This window comes from Mustela nigripes, chromosome 12, assembly GCF_022355385.1.
Source record: "Mustela nigripes isolate SB6536 chromosome 12, MUSNIG.SB6536, whole genome shotgun sequence".
NCBI lineage: Eukaryota > Metazoa > Chordata > Mammalia > Carnivora > Mustelidae > Mustela > Mustela nigripes.
This window is the reverse complement of record NC_081568.1, coordinates 131,214,009-131,230,952: the sequence shown is the minus strand read 5'-3', so window position 1 is coordinate 131,230,952 and position 16,944 is coordinate 131,214,009. Positions and strand designations below refer to the sequence as shown.

Here is a 16,944-nt window from a genome sequence, read left to right as displayed (position 1 = left end):
CAGAACTTGATCCCAGAACCCTGGGATCATGACCTGAGCCGAAGGCAGGTGCTTAACTGACTGACCACCCAGGCATCCCACAGCTCCTTAAATTTTTGTATTCACAGCAGCATTCCACTTGCCATCATGTTTCAGTTAACTGCTCTCTGCCAATATAGGAATCAGCTGACTTTTGCTTTTTGCTTTTTGTTTTCTATATTACCTGAAACAAAACTGAGTAAATTAGTAATTCTTTTGTTCTCTTCAGTTTATTCTGTTAGGTATTCGTTTAATATGTGTAATGATCAAATATGATGATATATAAAAATAAGTATCCATATTTAATATGTATATAGATATAGAAAATCATTGTCACTATAGTATAATATTCTGAAAATAAGGAGTACACTAGAATTTCTATTTATTCTACTAGTTATCCAAAGTATACCCGCCCCCCACATCTCTGTCATTATCTCTTGTGAGGTTCAAGGGTCCCTAAGACTACTCTTAGTTCTGAAATCACCTAGGACTTTGAGCATTCTCAGGTTTACTAATTTGTTAGTAGAACTAGCAGAACTCAGCAAGGCTGTTTTACTCATGGTTATGGTTTATTTTAGTAAAAGGATAAAGATTAAAATTAACCAAGAAAAAGTACATAAGGCAGAGTTCAGGACAGTTATATAGAACTGTCCATTGTCCTTTCCCAGGAGTTGTGCAGAGAGCATTTAATTCTCCTAGCAATGATGTATGACAATTTGCATAGAGTATTGTCAACTATGGAAGATCACTAAGATTTGGTATTCAGAATTTTAATTGGGGTTCAGTCACACACACGTGCTGATCTCAGTCTCTGGTCTTTCCAGAGGCCAAATTGATACCATGGCCTAAGGCTACCATGTAAGCAAAGACATTTTTATCAGACAGGAAATTCTAATGCCTAAGAGTCGCCTCCCAGAAGGCAAGGGAAAAGGCCAGACCTCTCTCTGAACATTGTTAATTCTTTACTGTACAACTCCTGATTTTGTGTAATCATCACTTTGCTTCTCGATGACTACAAAAACTGAAAGTCTCCGTTTCCCTTATATTCCCTAGAATCTTTTCCATCAAGAAACCAAAAATATTTTTAAAACATAAGCAGATCTGTCCCTCTCCTTGTTTAAAATGCTCTGTTAACTTTTCATTACACTAGGAATAAATTCCAAACTCCTTTCCATGGCCTACAAATTCACCATAATAATTCAGAGTGGGCCTCTGCATTCACAGATACTACAATCCCCCAGCTTCTTGGATGGTTAACTTTTTAAAAATCCCTCATAGCATATTTTTTTTTTTTAAGATTTCATTTATTTATTTGACAGAGAGATCACAAGTAGGCAGAGAGAGAGGGGTAAGCAGGCTCCCTGCCAAGCAGAGAGCTTGATGCGGGGCTCCAGCCCAGGATTCTTAGACCATGACCTGAGCTGAAAAGAGAGGCTTAACCCACTGAGCCACCCAGGCACCCCCATCATATCTTCTTGAATACTGTGTGTTCATAGTGATCTTTCTCTCATTGTGTTTATAGTTAGTGGCTTTCTTCTCCAGTCATTGCTGAACACATTACTACATCCTGTCATTTTCCTGACACTCATTATGAGCAGATACTGTTCTGTTTACCTTTTTAGTATCTGTCTTTCTCTACTAAAACTAAGTGTCCTGAGAGCAGTAACACTGTCTTTTTCTTTGGCACATTAAAACAGCCATTGGCACATAGCATTGACTCAGTAAATATTTGTTAAATGCCTGGCATGCTGACTGGTTCTTGTCCATTGGTTTCTTGGCATTGATCTAGTTCCTTTCCTTTATGTGCCATTTCACAAACATCATGTTTTAAACTACATCTTACAGTCAGGTTACATTTTAGTGATACATTTGATTCTGCCAAATCATATTTGTCAAAATTGTAAAGGCTGCATTCATTTATACTCATTCATATGAGTAGAAATACTCATATTACACATTCAATGAATTTGTGAAATCTAAATATCTAGAATGGCAATTAGAGGCTTCCATGGAGTTCAAACACTAAAATAAAACATTGCTAGGAAGAAAGGATCGTGATACGGGGTTTCAAACAGCATAGCTTCTTAGTAAATTTTCAAAATTTATTAAGAATTTTGTTTTGGTTCATTTTGTTATTTCCTAGGATACTGTCTGCTTAGCAGACACATTTTCTCTCAGTATATTTAAAGTAACATCTTTGATAGCTGCCATAGGGTCACTCAAAACAGAACAAAAGAGTGCCTTATTCTTCAGCTTAGTCCCTGGATGAAGAGTTTCATAGCAGGTATGCTTCTTAGAAAATGTCTAGACATGCATATTACACTTCATTCTGCCTTCTATGACAATTATTAACACATCCCATCTGTCTTTATAAGTTTTTTTTCCCCATTAACTGTCAGTCAATTGGATGCAGTAGATTTTCCCTACAAGTATTATTTGTAAGCAATATTTCACTTTAATCAATAGGTGAACAGCTCAGTTTAAAAATTATCAATGGCATTTTAAAAGCTTGGTGAGTTTGAGAGCTCAGTTACCAGAATATATTTTATGGACTAATCACTGGTCTTGTAGATTCTACAAACAAATCATATTCAATTCAATGACTTGACTGTTATAGACTTATAAAATATTTATTTCTCAGTAACCAATAATTTAAAATATTTGAAGGTGGCTTATATGTACTTTAATCAATCCTTCTTATTAATGTAAAGAGTTTGGGACTCTATAAACCAATACATAAGTGGGTTAAAATTCACAGTATATTTTAGTTATCATATTGTTATTCAAAGCTGCTTTTTAAAAATTTTTGAGGTTCATAATTCCAGAATTATTAATTTAAATCTAATAGTTGTTTTGTTACTCATGTTAAGTTCAAACCTTATTTTTCTTTTTTTAAACTTTTAATTTTTTATCAACATATAATGTATTATTAGCCCCAGGGGTACAGGTCTGTGAATCACTAGGTTTACACACTTCACAGCACTCACCATAGCACATACCCTCTCCAATGTCCATAACCCAACCACCCTCTCCCTACCCCCCTACCCCCAGCAACCCTCAGTTTGTTTTGTGAGATTGAGAGTCACTTATGGTTTGTCTCCCTCCCAATCCCATCTTGTTTCATTTTTTCCTTCCCTAACCCCCAAACACCCCACTTTGCCTCTCAACTTAATCATATCAGGGAGATCATATGATAATTGTCTTTCTCTGATTGACTTATTTTGCTCAGCATAATAACCTCTAGTTCCATCCACGTGGTCACAAATGGCAAGATTTCATTTCTTTTGATAAGCCTTATTTTTCTGATAGAGTCACACATCCATAATTTCATTCTGCAATTTACTTAAATTTTATCTATAGTTTTACAACAAATTATAGGCCTCTGAAAATTAGATACTCTTACCCCAACCATGCCACATTTTCCAAGTATTATATTATCTCCTTTCTTCCCTGACTCCTCTACAATAATGTCTTTTCTGCAAGTGATTTTATTATTGTTTCAAGTTCCTTAGCTTAAAAAAATGTACTATTCTTTTCCACTTCATGCTTTCCTCCTCCATAGCTAAATAGTATTATTAGACCTTCCCCACAATATCTTGTTTGGCCTTTACTCTCCAAGCTTTACTGCTCATCACAGTAAAGAACTAGATTACCTCATAAAATTCCTGCATTGGTTTCCCAGTTTGTTGTTTGGATAGACATAACATTTCATTGAACATGTAGGACACTACTCTTTTGCTCAAATATCTCCCACTTAATCTGACCCCATTTATCTTTAGTTATTTATTTACCTTATCCATTTTTAAAAAGTAGGTTATATGCCCAACTTGCGGCTCTAATTCACAACCCTTGGACAAGAGTTGCATTCTCTACCACTGATCGAGCTGAAAGCCCCAACAAGTTTTTTTTTTTTTTTTTTTTAAAGTAAACTCTATACCCATAATGGGGCTTGAATTCACAACCCCAAGATCAAGAATTGCATGTTCCACCAACTGAGCCAGCCAGGTACCCCTTATCCATTTCTAATATAAACTCTTTACCTCAGCTCAGTTTAAGACCCTCACTATCATCCTCTGCCTTCTCTCTTCTTAGAGCTACCTCTCTAATGGGGGTCAGTAGGTCTGTTGCCAAAGGAATGAGTAGGCACAATTTCTGTCACATGTTCCAAAGCAGATGGGACCACCTCCAGAACCATGGTTGAGCAGGACAGAAGCTTGGTTATGAAACCATCTCTGCATCTACAGATATTAGGCCTGTTAGCTGGGGTGCAAGTGGATGTCACTTCCCTGAGCACAACTCCTGCCAGGTCCATGGGTGGGTTCCTGGGTGGGAAGAGGCACCTCTGGACCACATGAGAGTGAGGCTGAAGCCAGATCACAGAGCTGTTTCAGGGCCCACAGACAGTGGGCCTGTTACTGGGGGCACCAATGGACATGGTTCCTCCTGGGTCCTTTAGTGGGTAAGACTATGGATAAATAGGGCTGGAGCTGAGTTCACAGTAGGTCCACGGCTGGCATCACATGCATGCCAACAGGTGCGCCACTTGGGTGTGGTGTACTGCCTGCTCACTCTTGGGTTCCACTGGTGTTTTACAATCTCTTGCCTGGATCTAAGGTCCCGAAAAAGGTACTTTTGTTTATGGATGACTGCCAAATTGTTGTATCTATGAGGGAATGAGGGCTGGGGACTTCCTATTCTATCATCTTGCTAACATCAATTCATACATATAATTTCAAATACTGCAGCACACTAATTTTAACTTGTAAAATTTTTGTGGAGGAAAATTACATTTTCAAAAGAATTGGCTGCTTAACTATAGCCTTGTATTTGCAATACAAATGATGAAAGATGCCTTAAGTTTGGAAGCGGATATTTGCCATCCTCCTCCCACTTCTAAGATGTGCACATACTTTCACTTCTGCCTCTTTTTACATTCTGGTCTCTTCCTTTCTTATGAATGGAATAAAAGGAAGGAAAAGCACTTATCTGAATTGCAAAGGCTGTGCTGCATGCAATAAGATAAGATTCACCTTCACTTGGCTAGGTCACTCATCAGCTGTGTAATGCTAGGGGACTTTGAACCAAGTTGAAGGTCATATGTTCTATCTATTATGCTAAGTATAATAAGGTCTTCATAGGATTGTAGTGAGGACTAGAATAAGGGCACATAGTAGTAGGAATGCCCAAGCTTTCCAGTTATAATAATAATTATTGTTATTACTAGTGTGGATCACAAAAGTCTGTATTGAATTAGGAAATGTTAAGGATTTTGACTTTTTCATATTGTACTTACTTTATATTGTATGTCCTTACTCAAGACAAGCACGGATGAGTTCCAGTGTCATGCAGACTATCATCAGGATTTAGGGGACAGTACAATACAGAATTTAATTGACTCTGAAATCCTTCTATTTCCCTTCCTGAATCTTCTCTTCATTTTATTTTATTTTTTTTTATCTGCTTCACATATACTTGTTATTTTTTTGTTGCTCTTTGGCTAACTTTAGTTCATATACTCTTTGAAACTTGCTGTATTATTTTATTCTCCAAATTTATCCCATCACTACCTAAATTAGAATTCTCTTTTCCTGGGCGTGCCTGGGTAGCTCAGTTGGTTAAGTGGCTGCCTTTGGCTCAGGTCATAATCCCAGGGTCCTGGGATGGAGCCCTGCATCAGGTACCCTGTTCAGTGGGGAATCTGTTTCTCTCTCTCTTCTTTAACCCCCTTTCCCCCACTCATGCTCTCATTCTTTCTCCCTCAAATAAATAAAATCTTTCTTTAAAGATTTAATTTATTTATTTGACAGGAGAGAGACAGTGATAGAGGGAACACAAACAGGTGGAGTGGGAGAGGGAGAAGTGGGCTTCCCGCTGAGCAGGGAGCCCAATGCTGGGCTCAATCCCAGGACCCTGGGATCATGACCTGACCCAAAGGCAGCCACTTAATGACTGAGCCACCCAGGTGCCCCAAATAAATAAAATCTTAAAAAAAAAAAAAGAATTCTCTTCTGAATTGCATAGCAATTGCATTGCATAGCAATATACCACCTAAGTAAGAAGTAAGAAATAATTAAGGTAAAGAGAGACATCTTCCTCCTTTCTGTATGGGAGAAGTATATTTTAGAAGTGGACCTTGATAATTTATATAAATTACTAATTGTAATACATCTTAGAAGGAGTGTCTTAGACCTTTAAAAATCTCTTCTGGACCCATTGTCCCTTTCTTCTATTTTAGTTGATTTATGTCTCTACTATTAAAAAAATCTTCCAGCCTTTAATTATATCAGCAATTATGTCTGCTTTTCACATTATTTTCAAGGCTTTCTCTTGGTTCAAATGCCATGTTTCATTGAGCTTGGTCATATTTATAAAAGGCAGAGATTTTTCTCGTGTTCTCTAGCTCATTACAAAAATTCACCATGGTGGTCTAAGTGTTCCTACTGCCTTGAACAAATGCCTCTTTCCTTGAATCCCAAAGTTTGTTTGTTTGTTTAATATATATAGTTTCTGGTTTACCTGTCCAACTTTAAATTTATGAGGAATGGTATTAGTTAGGTGCAGTTCTTTTCTTATGGCTGGAAATTGTTAAATAATCTATGATCTTTTAAAATTAAAGGAGTAAGAGCTGTGAAGAGTAAAACAAATTCCAAAGCTCAGAATTTCAGGCTTTAAAATATTAGCAAAATCCAGTTTTTTCTTTTTCACAAAACTGTGTTTTTCTATGATGAATAAAACAATGTTTTCCCAAAGAATATACTTTTTCAACAGGTGATCAAGTGACATGGATCGGATACTACGGCTTAATATATAACCTGGTGAAAATGTTATGGGAACTTCGGGGAGATGATGAGCAGGACGGATTTAGAAACAAAATATGGCAAATATTACAGAAAACAAAGGATCATGAGAAAGATGGGCGAATCCATAATGGCATATATATAGCTCAGGTAAGATAAAGGCCAAGGCAATAAATTGGTACTTATATTATCAGGTAGTGTTTGTCCTTTCTCTGCAAGGAGAAGAGAATGTCCATATTCAGTATCAGCTGAGAACACTGTTTTTAAAATTTAACATTGATCTCTGTTTAGTTAAAGATAAGAGGGTTGGCAATCTTCTGACTAAGAAGCTTGAAGAGAGGAGGTGATTTTGGGGAAGAATAATCATTTTGCTTTGGGTTTGTGCCCAAGAGACATTTTAAGTATGCTAACCACCCTGTTTGCCCAGGTTAGCCTGGGTCTATGCCTAAATTTTCCAAGTTTCTTATTAGTAGTGAATTAATTCACTCTCAAAGGTGTCTCAGTTTGGATGGTAAATTATTTAGTTATCTTGCTTTTAAGTTTTTCCTTCCAGCATTCAATAATACACATCACAAATCTAGATTCACTAATACTACTTTTTTTCTTTAAAGTTAAATATGTATTTTACAAGTTCTTGGTTTTTCTTGTTCTAGTTGAATGACTATAGATAATTTTTCTTCACATTCAAAGAAAATCATTATGACATTAGCTATCCATTCTTCATGAAATGTAAATTTGATTTTCCAGAATGCTTTAACTATATGGTATCCTATGATATTTTTAAACTCCCACCATCTATTTTTCTTTTCTATGTCTTATTTTGAGCCAGGTTAATTTGTTTGTTACCCTAAAGCACACTTTTTTCCTGTCACTGAAGCTTCTGGTTTTTTCTTGCTTTCACATTTGCAATTATCCTAACACTCTTAATATCCCATTTTCTAATAATAATTAGGAATGTGAATTCATGTTAACAAGTAAGAAGAGCAAATGATGAATTAACTGTGCCTAATGGGTTGTCAAAGCATATGGCACAGGGGCGGGGGACATGATTGCAACACAGAACACCTATACTCCAGATTCTTAGTAGGAAACAAAACCTTAAACTCCTTGTTTTTCTTTTTCTTTTTTTTTAACTTTTTTTTTTTTTAAGATTTTATTTACTTAGAGAGAGAGTGAGAAAGAGCATGAGAGGGGAAAAGGTCAGAGGGAGAAGCAGACTCCCCAGGGAGCTGGGAGCCTGATGTGGGTCTAGATCCTAGGATTCCAGGATCATGACCTGAGCTGAAGGCAGTCACTCAATGGAGCCACCCAGGTGCCTCTTGTTTTTCAACAATAAATCTGACTTGGAGTAAAAATCTTTATGGAGGACTATCTAAAAACATTAGACTTCTAATATTTTCTTATAGAGGAGAAAATCAAGAGCTGTCCACTTGAACTGCATTGGTTTAGATTGCATGGGCTTGCTTTTATGCAACCATGCTTCAGTTTTATTCTTAGTTGTGGACAGAACATAGAAAGAAAAATAAAACAATAATTACTATTGTATCTATTACAATGATGACCACTATATCACCCAGTATCCTCTTTTTTGATATTTAGTTTCATGTGCTCTCTGAACCTTATTATTATTTTGTATAAGCTACTCAATAAAGTTTTTAAAAAATGAGAGTCAAATTTTGGCTAAGCTTCTAAAAAGAAATAGAGGACAGTATGACTTCATCTCACTCAGTCTTATTATTTTCTTTTTGTTTTTTTCATTTTTTATGAATTCTCAATTATTCATATTATTCTCTGGTTTTGCATCTTTTTTTATATGCCACTTCACATCTCAAATGGATTGTATACCGTCAACAAATAAATAAGGCCACTCAAATTTGTCATTTCTATAATTAGAATCCTATTCATGTGCCTGTTTGCAGTCATTTGGTATAGGATAATCTTTCTTCAAAATTTTAGTAAATATCTATAGACAGTTATATTTGAAATTCATTATGTCAGTTAATCAGACATAGCAAATATTTTTTAGTTGCTAGATCCAAGGAAAGACCTATTACTGAAGCAGTCAGCTCTGAGAATCAAGGAATAAACAAAAGTATAACTAGATGTGCTGGGTTTTTTTTTTTTTTTTTTTTTTTTTTTAGTGCTTAGTGAGAAGACTTCTAAAGGACGCTTTCATTCATTTGAAATAGTAAATGTGTGGGAAGGCAAGTTTTCCTCAGAGAAAAATCTAAACTATAAATTTATTTTTTTTAAAGATTTTTTATTGACTTATTTGAGAGAAAGAGAGAATGTGTGTGCAGAGGAGAGGGAGGAGTGGCAGAGAAAGAGGGAGAAGCAGGCTCCTTGCTGAGTAGGTAGCCTGCCATGGTGCTAGATCCCAGGACTCTGGGATCGTGACTTGATCCAAAGGCAGATGCTTAACCAACTGAGCCACACAGGTGCCCCTAAACTAGAAATTTCTAAAGGCAGTTATATTAAGTTAGATATAGTACATATTTAATATAAGAAATACTTATTTGCATTAGAGAGATGAACTAAAATATACAATTCACTCTAGATCTATATTATCTAAAAGTTAGGTAGAGAGAGAGAGAGATTTGCATTATTAAAGGAACAAATACATGATTTATGGATATAAATGATAGAATGGCTAGCTAGAGACTTTGAAATATCACTTAAATTAGTTTAAATTCCTTTATTTAATATTGATACTACAAGTATATGTGCTAAAAAATTATATAAAAATTTTCACCAAATTCAGTAGAAAATATGAAATAAATATGTACACATTGAGTCCTAAATCTATTTTGCCATGCTGAAGTCTATGGAAAACACAAAGAAATCCCAAAAATGTCCTTTACACAGTAATCTTTAGTGTCTCATTCAAGAGACAGAAGATTCAGAAGATGGAATATTATATGGGACCCCAGGTGGCTCAGTCAGTTAAGTGTCTGCCTTCATCTCAGGTCAGGATCTCAGGGTCCTAGGATGGAGTCCTGTGTGGTCAGGCTCCCTACTCAGTGGTCCCTCTCCTTCCATCCTCCATCCCCCGTCTACCTGCCCCTTCCATGCATGCATGCATGTACTCTCTCTTGCTCTCAAATAAAATCTTTTTTTTTTTTTTTTAAGAAGATGGAATATTACCTATATGGCTAGTCCCATCAAATTTCATGGTACACAGTGGGAGTTCAGGTCAATGTTTTGTCTCTAACTTTTTCCTTATATTAATGAGGAATACATTGTTGTCATCTTTAAGTAGTACTTTAAGTAGTACTTTAGCTGGAAACTTAATGATGAGTTTTGCTCCCTGACTCAAGGGAGCAGAGTCAAGGAGTGTATCTCATAGATAAGAAAGTGTGAGCTGAGCAGAAATAAGAACACTGTGTAAGAAAAAGCCTTTGGTTTACCTGCCTAGTTGGAGAAAAAAAGGTTTAGGTTGAACAGTAGTAGGCATTACATTTGAAAGTTATGTTTGGGTTACCATGCTAATGTCTTAGAAACTTAGAGATGGTTTAATAAAAATAGAAATGCTAAGTAAAACAATTAGTTAATTTTGGGAGAAAATTTTTCTCTTTTTTTAATTTTTAAAAATTTTTAATAAACATATAATGTATTATTAGCCCCAGGGGTACAGGTTTGTGAATCGGCAGGTTTACACGCTTCACAGCACTGACCTAGCACATACCCTCCCCAATGTCCATAACCCAATCACGCTCTCCCTATCCACCTCCCCCCAGCAACCCTCAGTTTGTTTTGTGAGATTAAGAGTCTCATGATTTGTGGGAGAAAATTTTTCTTATTGAATTTTAATAGGTGGGTAATTTGTTTTGGGTAAAATCATGTATACATTTCTTTATATCTTTTTAAAATAATGAATTATTATCTTGAAACTTTTAGTACATAATTAGAGTAATTGTCCCCAATTTATTTAAGACTCCCTATATTCACATCCCTGGCATGATTCTTCTATACTCAAAGACTTGACTTGACCACATGACTTGATTCGGACAGTAAGGCAATACCAATGTTACACAAGTGGAGATTTTTTAAAAACATTATTTATTTATTTTTAAAATTTTATTTATTTATTTGAGAGAGAGAGAGTGTGTGTGTGTGTGAGAGAGAGAGAGAGAGAGTCAGTGTTAGGGGTAGGGGCAGAGGCAGAGGAAGAAGCAGAATCCCTGCCTAGCAGGGAGCCAAATGTAGGGCTCAAGCCCAGGACCCTGGGAACATGATCTGAGCCATAGGCAGATGCTTAAAGACTGGGCCACCCAGACGCTCCCAAATGGAGATTTTAAAATTGCTTATGGAGGGCGCCTGGGTGGCTCAGTGGGTTAAGCCGCTGCCTTTGGCTCGGGTCATGATCTCAGGGTCCTGGGATCGAGTCCCACATCGGGTTCTCTGCTCAGCGGGGAGCCTGCTTCCTTCTCTCACTCTCTCACTGCCTGCCTCTCTGCCTACTTGTGATCTCTGTCAAATAAATAAATAAAATCTTTAAAAAAAAATCTTAAAAAAAATAAAAAATAAAATTGCTTATGGAATGGGGCCTGCCCTTTCTTTTTCTCTTGGAACACTGTAACTGTCATGGGAACAAACCCAAGTTACCCAGTTGGAAGATGAGAGACAATATGGCACAGAGACAAGCCATCCTAGTTGATCCACTGCCCCTCCCCACCCCAGCCAAAAAGTAACCAGTTCCTGGCTACAGACTCATGAATGAGCCTAGCTAAGACCAGAGGAACTGATCTGCTGTGTCTATCTTAAATTGTTGACCTAACTGTGGTCTAAAGAAATAGTTGTGTTAAACCTCTAAGTTTTGGGTGATTTTTTTTTTTTTTGACATAGTAAGAGTTGCATATGTGAGATTTTAGTCAGCTAAATTATTTAATATAAATGTTTCTTTCGTTTTTATCATTTTTAAAGGCATTGATAATAATAGACTTGTTGAGCGCTTACTGTGTGCCATGTGCTAAGCACTATATGCATTAATTATTTAATCCTCATAAAAACTGTATGTTATTTGTATTTTCATGCTCCTGATTTTATAGATGAGGAAATTGAAATTTTAAATAAGGACATTTAAATTTTTGAAAGATGAAGTAACTTGCCCATGGGTACTGTGGTAAATTAAATTGTTTGCTTTTTCTAAAGTTGAACAATCATTGCAGTCCTGGAATGAAAACACTTGATGATGATGTAATATCACTTTTAATATTGTCATATTTACTTTGATAATATTTTGCTAAAGATTTTGCATCTGTATAAATTTTTTTTTCTTATAATGTTTTCTATAAGGTTTTTCATCAGAGTTACGCTGTATCTATGCAATAAATTGGGAAGTGATTATCTTTTTTCCCCTGTTCCCTGGGAGAATTTTGTAGTGTGGTCATAATGTCTTCCTTAAAAATTCTGTAGTATTTGACAATTTGTCAAAAATACATACAGAAAAGTTTTAATTGTAACATCTTTTTTTTTTCCCCCCCGAGAGAGTAAGCAGCAGGGGAGGGGCAGAGGGAAGAAGGAGAGAAAAAATCTTAAGCAGGCTCCACACCCAGCACGGAGTCCAGTGTGGGGCTCAATCTCATGACCCAGAAATCAAGAGGCTGATGCTGGACCAGATGAGCCACCTGGGTGCCGTGTGGAATTCTTTTATAGTTGGGTACCTTCCTAGACTTTAATTCTCCTTGCATCAGTTATTTTTTCTAGGAATTTCATGTGATATTTTATGAAGTTGCTCACAATATCTTTCTATAATATCTCAGTGTCTTTAGGATCTGACATGATATTCCCTTCTTCATTCCTGACTATTACTATTTTTGCTTTTGTTCTCTTTTTAATCTATCATGCTAAGGATTTAATCAAATTCTTTGTCCTTTGAAAAACAACTTTCAGGGCACCTGGGTGGCTCAGTCAGTTAAGTATCTGACTCTCTCTCTCTTTTTTTTTAAAGATTTTTATTTATTTATTTGACAGAGATCACAAGTAGGCAGAGAGGCAGGCAGAGAGAGAAGGGGGGAAGCAGACACCATGCTGAGCAGAGAGCCCAATGCAGGCTATTCCAGGACCCTGGGATCATGACCTGAGCTGAAGGCAAAGGTTTTAACCCACTGAGCCACCCAGGGGCCCCAAGTATCTCACTCTTGACTTTGGCCTGGGTCATGATTTCAGCGTGGTGAGATTGAGCCCCGAATCCAGCTCGGTGCTCAGCATGGAGTTTGAGATTCTCTCTCTCCCTCTGCACCTCCCCCCATTCATGTGTGCACTCTCTAAAAGAAATCATCTTTAAAAAAGTTTTAAAAAACCTTGACTCTCTTGATACTGATACTCTATTTTATATTTTCTCTAATTTCTAATTTTATGTTTTCTTTAATATCTGGTAGTAAATTAGTATTTCCTTCCACTAGTTTCCTTGCATTTAATGTGTTGCTCCTTTTCCAAAATTACTTAACTGTGTTCCTTGTCACTGACTTGCAGCATTTTTCTAACATATGATTTTAATACTTTTAATTTCCTTCTCTACCTTAATTTAGGTGTATCCTGGAAGTTGTGATAAGTAATATTTTAATTATTCAAATCAAAAGTTTCTAATTTCTACTATTATTTCTATTTTTAAGCCACAGTTTACTCAAGTTCGTGACTTAATGTCCACACATATGGAGGTTTTGTGGTTACTTATGATTTTGATTTCTAGTTCAATTCTACTGTGCTCAGTGATGATGCTCTTATTTTATTTTAATTTATTTATTTGACAGAGAGAGATCACAAGTAGTCAGAGAGTGAGAGAGAGGGAAGCAGGCTCCCTGCTGAGCATAGAGCCTGATGCGGGGCTCGATCCCAGGATGCTGGAATCATGACCTGAGCTGAAGGCAGCGGCCCAACCCACTGAGCCACCCAGGTGCCCGATCCTCTCATTTTAAAATGTTCTTCTTTATAATAAGTGTACCTTTTGGTTGTGAGTGTAATTGTGGTAGCTTTCTTTTATGAGGGGTCTTTTGATTAGTGTTTGCATATCTATTTCCATCTTTTTATTTCAAGCTCTCTGAATCTTTTTATGTTTAGCTCTTTGGAGAAGCAGTATTTTTTTTTTAACCTAAAGATTATGGTCTTTAAATTTCAATGTTTATTCTGTTTACATTTAATATCATTATAATATATGTGTTTATTTCTACATATTGTTATTTACCATTCTATTTGTACTTCCTTTCCTTTTTTAAATCTCATTTTTTGCCTTTTTTGGGAAGATTTTTTTATACCATTTTATTCCACCCCCTTTATTTGTCTGATGGTTACACCTTTTCCTTGTTACCAAAGATGTTACAAGGTGAATCCTTGTGTTATTGAAGTCTAATATAAAGAAATTTAATATTTTCCTAGGCCTTAAACTGTCTCAAAATATTTTAACTTTGGGGCACCTGGGTGGCTCACTTGGTTAAGTGTCTGCCTTTGGCTCAGGTCGTGCATGATCCCAGGGTCCTGGGATCTAGTCCTGCATCTGGCTCCTTGCTCAGTAGAGAGTCTGCTTCTCCCTCTGCCTGCTGCTCCCCCTGCTTGTGCTGTCTCTCTCTCTCTGACAAATGATAAAATCTTTAAAAAAATATTAACTCCACTTATTTCTCTCTACTTACATAATCTTCCTGTTGAACATTTTAATTGTGTGTATATATGGATGTTATGTGTGCATGTGTTTACAGATATCGATATATTATTATTTTTTACACTCAATATTCTTTAAATTTACCCACATATTTGCATGTTTCTTTCTTTACCCTTCCTTCTTGAATCTCTGACCTTCTGCATGGCATTCTTCTTCTTCTGCTCAAAGAAAACCCTTTCATATTCTTTTAGTAAGAATCTCCTGGTGTCTAATTTTATTAATTTTCATTTACTTGAAGATGTTTTTATTCCATTTAAATCTGAAGGGGAGGGGCGCCGGGGTGGCTCAGTGGCTTAAAGCCTCTGCCTTCGGCTCAGGTCATGATCTCAGGGTCCTGGGATCGAGCCCCACATTGGGATCTCTGCTCAGCGGGAAGCCTGCTTCTCCCTCTCTCTCTCTGCCTACCTCTCTGCCTAATTGTGATCTTTGTCTGTCAAATAAATAAAAAAAAAATCTTTAAAAGAAAGAATCTGAAGGGTAGTTTTATAGGCTAAGAATTCTGTGTTGGTATCAAAATGATATAAAGTTAAGTTCTAATCAATTTTTCTGTTTATTCTGAGGTTCTTTGCACCCCTAAAATGGAGTTCTTTGCATCATTTTTATGACTTTGGTCATAAAGGTTTTTTTCAGTTTATTATTAGATTATATTTTCCTAATGTTCAATTGCATATTAACATGTCTGTAGTGGGTTTCAGGAATAATAATGGCCAAATGACCAAAGTGGCCAAATGACCAAAGTGATTAACATCTATACAGTTCTCAGTTTTTCTCTCTGTGGTCTCTGTGCTCTGTTCTTGTGTTACTCCTATGTGATCTTCTTTCCTAAATTCCACAGATGATATTCATTCCCTTTCATGCTTAATTTCTCTGAGAAAAATAATATTCATATTGATTTCAGATTTTAAAGAATGCCTTTTTAAGGGAGTTAATTAGTGATGCTGTAGAATATGTTACACAACTAAACTTCAGGTATCTGAATAAGACAAAAACAAAATGATTTAAAAAAGGAGGAGCACATTTGGACTAATGTCTTACAGCGAATATTTTGATTATATTAAAATCATGCTTTCTTGTCTGGAATAGTCTGAACACTTTCTATATAACATCGTTGAAGTGTGTTTAATTTTACAGGACATGTGCATGGTAAAATCAAGGTTTCCTTTTCTTTTTTTCTTTCTGACACTAACTTGGCAACACTTACATACAGTAATAAAACTACAAAGGTTATTTATTTCTAAACCTATGAAGGCTTGTGTCTCAGATATTTCCACCTAAAACAAAATATTTATTCTACTTTTATTTCAGTTGATGCAGATGTCTATGCTTATAGGACAACCTTTGTTTATTCTTTCCCTCCTAACACCTTGATGCCAGAAGCTTTCATCATGTAAGGTCATTGCTGTATTACCTACACAGAATGAAACAAAGCCTTAATGATAAACTATTGTGTACATTACATTGGGAAGGATTTGTTTCAGAAGGATTGAATATACTTCCATGTTTATGGATTAAGTAGAAATTTTCTCTTTTTATACTTTAAAAGTAAATGTGCAATTCATATGATAAACTATTGAATTTAATGAATAAAATTTTGTACTTAATACCTCAATTTATCTGCATCCCTGATAAATCTTTAACTAACTATACTATATACTCTCATGTCTTGCATGTTTTTTAAATCCAGAATAGCATCCTATCATCTATAAATCTTGTTATATCTGTTTATGTAATTTGATGCTTAATGGAGGTTACAGGAGAGGTGAAATATTTAATAGAGTATTTGAAATGAAAAACAATTCTAAATAGATCTCTAAACATGAAACTTCATCTGACAAAAGCAATATAAACCCAACTGTTGCCTGAGAATTTGGGAAAGAAATAAAAAACTGTCATATAGTCATAGTGGCATAATAAACAAATGTTAATTGATGTGCTTTGTTTGAAATACTTCCAGGGAGACTTGCAATGAGCAAGGCTCTTCTGTACAGGCAATTCAGCAGCATATGTTGGCACATCTAGGAAAAGTCATCAAGTATAAATGCTTTCTTCCATCTGGTATATGACCTAAAATATCAAAAAGAAATATGTAAAGCTAAAATGAATATGTGACTTTATTCAGTGTACCTTTGACTCACCAGGTAATGCACTTTGTGATCAATGTTTCATGGTGAGATCTCTAAACTAAAATTTTTTTTTTAATTTTTTATTTTTTATTAACATATAATGTATTTTTATCCCCAGGGGTACAGGTCTGTGAATCACCAGGTTTACACACCTCACAATACTCACCATAGCACATACCCTCCCCAATGTCCATAACCCCACCCCTCTCTCCCAACCCCCCTCCCCCCAGGAACCCTCAGTTTGTTTTGTGAGATTAAGAGTCACTTATGGTTTGTTTCCCTCCCAATCCCATCTTGTTTCATTTATTCTTCTCCTACCCCCCTAACCCCCCATGTTGCATCACCACTTCCT

General features: G+C 36.0%; 1 protein-coding gene across 1 annotated transcript in view; it reads left to right on the top strand.

Annotated features, from left to right (window-relative positions):
* The window catches only part of TMEM232 (transmembrane protein 232), a 262,209-nt gene that overhangs the window by 84,941 nt on the left and 160,324 nt on the right, over positions 1–16,944 (top strand). The window contains exon 11 of the mRNA XM_059416391.1: positions 6,787–6,965. Coding sequence (XP_059272374.1) covers positions 6,787–6,965 — 179 coding nt within the window. The remainder of the gene's footprint in view (positions 1–6,786; positions 6,966–16,944) is intronic.